General features: G+C 45.7%; 1 protein-coding gene across 3 annotated transcripts in view; it reads left to right on the top strand.

Annotated features, from left to right (window-relative positions):
* The first annotated feature begins 1,277 nt into the window (after positions 1–1,277).
* vrk3 (VRK serine/threonine kinase 3) overlaps positions 1,278–6,000 on the top strand; it is a 20,756-nt gene continuing 16,033 nt past the window's right edge. Inside the window, exons 1-3 of one of the 3 annotated variants that reach the window (XM_078400355.1) lie at positions 1,278–1,449; positions 2,675–2,738; positions 3,603–3,746. In XM_078400355.1, the coding sequence (XP_078256481.1) occupies positions 1,381–1,449; positions 2,675–2,738; positions 3,603–3,746 (277 nt within the window). In that variant the 5' untranslated portion in view covers positions 1,278–1,380. Of the gene's footprint in view, positions 1,454–2,595; positions 2,739–3,602; positions 3,747–6,000 lie in introns of all 3 variants that reach the window. The other 2 variants (XM_078400353.1, XM_078400354.1) reach the window with 2 other exon arrangements.

Genomic DNA, 6,000 nt, shown 5'->3' with positions numbered 1-6,000 from the left:
ATTTGCCAGGAGAGTCTGGAGAGGTCTGCAGGGGTCCCTGTCACGATTCATTCCGAGCAGCTCCGTCACAGAGGACTCTGTGATCTACGGACTGTTCCCAGGGACGCATTCGGAGACTGACATCGAGTGCTGCTGGAAGGTCATCAACTCGGTGAAAGACGCCCTTTGGTCTGCCCGATCCTTGTTGACCTCCCAGCGGAGCGAGCTGTCCGTCAAGGAATGTTGCCGACTGCAGGAGTACGTGCTGAGGGATGCACTGAAGCTTGGTGCAGCCAACGCCAAGGCCCTGTGGGGGAGGACCACAGTCTAGGGTCCTTCCGCTGCTGGACATGGGGGGCAGGGTGTGGTGGAGAGAGACGCCTCTCCAAATAAGGGATACTGGGTTAATGTCTGTAAATGTAAGTAAATGTATGTAAATTTGGAAGTGAATGCCTGTATCGAATGTGTAACCTCCGGATATGTCGGATGGGTTTGTTAAAAAAGAAGATGTTTTGTAAGCGATATTTATTACTTGAATAAAGTATTTTTTGATATTAAAAAAAAGTTTTGCCTACTAAAATGGCGGCCGTCCCGCTCCTTTGCGGACTGCACTCTTCAGTGCGCGCGATATCACAGCAGTGGTCCATCTTGCTCCTCTAGTCTCTTAGGGCCGTCAGCCTGGAGCTGGTGAAGCGCGGGCGGGCGGGTTTTGCCTACTAAAATGGCGGACTACACTCTTCAGTGCGCGCGATATCACAGCAGTGGTCCATCTTGCTCCTATAGTATCTTAGGGCCGTCAGCCTGGAGCTGGTGAAGCGCGGGCGGGCGGGTTTTGCCTACTAAAATGGCGGACTACACTCTTCAGTGCGCGCGATATCACAGCAGTGGTCCATCTAGCTCCTCTAGTATCTAAGGGCCGTCAGCCTGGAGCTGGTGAAGCGCGGGCGGGCGGGTTTTGCCTACTAAAATGGCGGACTACACTCTTCAGTGCGCGCGATATCACAGCAGTGGTCCATCTTGCTCCTATAGTATCTTAGGGCCGTCAGCCTGGAGCTGGTGAAGCGCGGGCGGGCGGGTTTTGCCTACTAAAATGGCGGACTACACTCTTCAGTGCGCGCGATATCACAGCAGTGGTCCATCTTGCTCCTCTAGTATCTTAGGGCCGTCAGCCTGGAGCTGGTGAAGCGCGGGCGGGCGGGTTTTGCCTACTAAAATGGCGGACTACACTCTTCAGTGCGCGCGATATCACAGCAGTGGTCCATCTTGCTCCTCTAGTATCTTTGGGCCGTCAGTCGTCAGCCTGGAGCTGGTGAAGCGCGGGCGGGTGGGCAGCTCCCTCCAGCGGGCGGGCCGGCGCCAGTGTCTGCATCAGCGCCTCCAGCACCAGCTCCAGCAGCGTCGATGCGGGCCTCGCACACGCAGCTGCAAATCAGCCGGGCCGAGCGAGGCCGAGCAAGGCGGCGGTTTCAGGTAGGTAGGTAGGAAGGAAGAGGAGCGTGGGCATCATCAAGTGGGGTCCCGGGCCCAGACTGTCTCGTCACCCATCCCTTCCCTTCCCCAGATGCTGCCCCGTCCCGCTGAGTTACTCCACCATGCTGCGTCTGTCTATGTGGGGGGGCGACATGTTGTACAGGCCCCTGATGCACTGCTGTCTACACGTGGGGGGGGGGGCCCGAAGCTAGAGTTATTTTTAGATTTATTACATACGTTTGTTTGTAACATAGCTTGATTTACACGCATTGGAACTTTTTTATCTGCAACACATCAAGGAGTAATGCCACAAAAATCGTCCAGTTCAACAGACTCAAAAAGTATATTACAAACTTTTGTTTCTTCTGTTAGAATAACTACATCAACAGTGGGTCAGGCGTCATCTGTGGAGAGAACAGGACTGAACCGGGGAGCATTCTTCCCTCCACAGGTGCTGCCTGACCTGTTGAGTTCTCCCAGCACTTTGTTTCAAAGTTCAAAATTCCAGCAACTGTATTTTATTGGAAAAATTGATTGGGTTCAATGTTCGTTCATGGAAAGAAACACTGTGAGCCTAGTTACATTTCAATTCGGAATCTAATTTCTCCTTTTAATTCCGACCAAATACAAAGAAGCCCTGAACAGTGATAGTGGACTTATTAAATTGTTCAAATGTACATTATGTAATAAAGGAATGAAACTATCACAATTGCCTGATGTCATTAGCCATTCTATGGTTTTTGGGTTGATTATGACCCAGTCTGAACCTCCCTAAAGCTTTTCATTTACCCTCCCATATTATCTTTCATAATGATATGCTGCAAACTTAATTTTCATCTTACTGTTATAATTGTACACTTATTTTCACCCCGTAAAGGTTCAACATGCTCCAAACTCCTTGCATGTAAATATGGTTTAGAGGCACTTGCTGTTGTGTCTAACAACTGATTTTTGAATCAAAATTAAATCACTAGATGATAAACGATTAACACATGAAAAACTGAGAAATTGTATGAAATGAAAGTGTAACTAAAGGCACTGCATGTCAGTTTGTCTTAAAAGAAACAAAGTTGTACGTTAGGCTTGATGTACCTGCATCATATTGTTCAATTAAATTCCTTCTCTCGTGCCCTTGGTTTTTTTTAGAATGATTTTTAAGTATTGTCCAGAATGTGGCCAGGATTTAGAAGCTACTTTCAATTTTTGTCCATCATGCGGTTTCAAGATACCCAAAGGGGAAAAGGAGGAGGAAGTACAACCTGTTACTGTCCAGGCCACAACATCTCCAGGTTTGTTTAGATTCATTTTCTCCTCAATCTCGTTGTTAGTCCATCTGAGGTTTGAAAAAGTGGTTACTTGAGATCAGTAGGATTCTGAGCTTCATTGTGCACTGTCCAAGGAAAAAATATCCACAAATATAAACATGTATTTTTTACCAGATTTGTGTTTTTAAAAAGTTTTCCTATTTGTCTTGGGTATGAATGATAGAACATGGAATTGCCAACAATTGATGTCCATACCAACCCTTTGTCTTACCATTTTTACAGTGCTTCTGACACCCATTGCTATCCTTCTTTCACCCTAAAAGTCCAATTCACATTTTACTTTGTGTCCATGAGTTACATGCACTTTCATATTGATTCCATCATCCCTTCCATTATAATATTGTAAAATTATAGCATCCTTTTCTTCCATTGATGCTTCACCATTATGGTTCATCTCAGTTGTAATTTTTTAATATTTGACCTTTCACTTCGCTATCAAATACAACCTCCCCTTGTAGTTGGATGCAAACATCATGCAGCTTCTGCTGTCACAAGTGAACACCTTAAGAGGGCTTAATAAGTGGATGTTTGATTCTGCCTTTTCAGTTAAGGATGGTTGGATGGCATCATAGCAGCCACTAAAAAATACCTAAAATAAACAGCCATTCATTACTTAGAAAAACATTGAATCCTGGAGAATTGTCCTGAGACCTGGTTAAGTCGTATAAGTGTTGACATTTTATTTAGCACTCATGAAACCTATTTTGTGTTTAGAAATCTGCACACTCAACTAATTGAGTTCTTGGCTGCCAGGTTCTAAAGTAGCAGTGCTACAGATCATTTGCTTTGATGCACATTTAAAAGCTTGCTCTTCCATTATAAATTTAGCTCAAACTCTACCTAGTCTAAAAGCGCCCAGTAAAAAGCACACCCCTGTGAAAATAATTTCACCCAGGAAAGACACGGCTTCTCCAAAGAGAAAACGAGAAAATGAACTGGAGGAACAGAAATCTCCCACGAAGGCATCAATCGGTAAGTTCTCACCTTGGATGATCAGATAAAATGACAGCCTGATGCTGTTCAGACATTTGAGTTTTAATAATTGATTAAGCTTCTATTTGCTTGAAGTGGTTTTGAAAAATACTCCTTGCCTAATGAGAAAGCCAGGGCTCCAAAGCAATTACAATACAGAAATTTTGATATTGAACCTAGACAGGCCATCTCCTGGTAATGATTGGTTCCATTTTTACATTAAGTGGATTTTGACCGTGCCAAAATATACACAAAAATCATTCTTATCGTAACCTAGTTCTATAATATTGTAATAAATGGCATAAAAAATATAGAGAAACAAAAATCTGCAACTGCTTGTTTACAAAAGAAGACAGTGTTAGAGTAATTCAGTGCTTCATGCAGCATCACTGGAAAACATGGATAGGTGACATTTTTGGTTTGGACCCTTCCACAGACTGATTGTGGTGGGGATGGCAAGTGATAGGTGGATCCAGGCAAAGTGTTTTTTAGCTATGATTGGGCTTGTTAATATAACGGATTCAGATGCAGTAAATGAGGTTGTACGGGTCGCATATGAACTCCGGGGAGTATTGCCGGGGTCCTTTGATGGATGGTTGAGGGGATTGGAACACATGACGGCACGGTAGCGCAGCGGTAGAGTTGCTGCTTTACAGCGAATGCAGCGCCGGAGACTCAGGTTCGATCCTGACTACGGGTGCTGCACTAAGGAGTTTGTACGTTCTCCCCGTGACCTGCGTGGGTTTTCTCCGAGATCTTCGGTTTCCTCCCACACTCAAGACGTACAGGTATGTAGGTTAATTGGCTGGGTAAATGTAAAAATTGTCCCTAGTGGGTGTAGGATAGTGTTAATGTACGGGGATCGCTGGGCGGCACGGACTTGGAGGGCCGAAAAGGCCTGTTTCCGGCTGTGTATATATATGATATGATATGATGACTGGTGTTGGGATCACTTTGGAGGTTGTAGAAATGTCGGAGAATGATGTATTTGATGCTGTGGCTGGTTGGGTGAAAGGTGAGGGCTAGGGAGACTCTATCCTTGTTCTGTTTGGGGGAGGGGATCCGTGGGGCAAAACTACAGACACCTTGAGTGAGGGATCCATCTATTACAGCAGATGGGGAAACCATGTTTACTAAAGAAAGAGAACCTCTCGGATATCCAAGAATGGAAATTGATTTATTCACAAAATGCTGGAGTAACTCAGCAGGTCAGGCAGCATCTCGGGAGAGAAGGAATGGGTGACGTTTCGGGTCGAGATCCTTCTTCAGACCAAGAATGGAAAGCCTCATCTTGGGAGCAGATGTGGCAGAGACTGAGACATTGAAAGTAGGCGATAGTGTCTTTGGAGAGGTTGGGTGGGAGGAGATGTAGTCCAGATAAATGCGAATTGGTTGATTGTAGTATTCGTCAGTCCCATGTCTGTCCCCTGTGATGGAGACCAAGAAAGGGAAGAAATGTCAGAAATTGTCTGAATTTGAGGGCAGGGTAGGTTAGTGGTAAATTTAATGAAACCGATGAGGGTTTACACAGATGCAGAAGGCAGCCTCGATGCTATTGGAGAAAGAGTGGGAGTGGGGGGGGGGGGGGGGGGATTGTGCCGGCATAGCTAGGCTCCTTGTCAATGCCCATGGCTCCACTTTTAACTTGAAGAAACTGAGAGGAGTAAAAAAATACGTGGTTGATGAGGACAAATTCTGTCAGGCGGAGGAGAGTGTTACTCGAGGGAAACTAAAGAACATCTCCCAATTCCCCATCTACTGCATTCAGTGCATTCAGTGTTCCCGATGTGGCTTCCTTTACATCACTGATACAAAGCATAAACACGACGCCCCTTTTGCCCAGTATGTGCTTGGTCTGCCAAGGCCTATTGCATCTCCTGTCTTCTAACAATAGAGAATAGGTGCAGGAGGAGGCCATTCGGCCCTTCGAGCCAACACCGCCATTCAATGTGATCATGGCTGATCATTCTCAATCAGTACCCCGTTCCTGCCTTCTCCTCATACCCCCTGACTCCGCTATCCTTAAGAGCTCTATCCAGCTCTCTCTTGAATGCATTCAGAGAATTGGCCTCCACTGCCTTCTGAGGCAGAGAATTCCACAGATTCACAACTCTCTGACTGAAAAAGTTTTTCCTCATCTCAGTTCTAAATGGCCTACCCCTTATTCTTAAACTGTGGCCCCTTGTTCTGGACTCCCCCAACATTGGGAACATGTTTCCTGCCTCTAGACGTGCCCAACCCCTTAATAATCATA

The sequence above is a fragment of the Rhinoraja longicauda genome, chromosome 6 (assembly GCF_053455715.1).
Source record: "Rhinoraja longicauda isolate Sanriku21f chromosome 6, sRhiLon1.1, whole genome shotgun sequence".
NCBI classification, from domain to species: domain Eukaryota; kingdom Metazoa; phylum Chordata; class Chondrichthyes; order Rajiformes; family Arhynchobatidae; genus Rhinoraja; species Rhinoraja longicauda.
The sequence above is the reverse complement of the archived record's forward strand: the minus strand, read 5'-3'. Positions and strand labels throughout refer to the sequence as shown.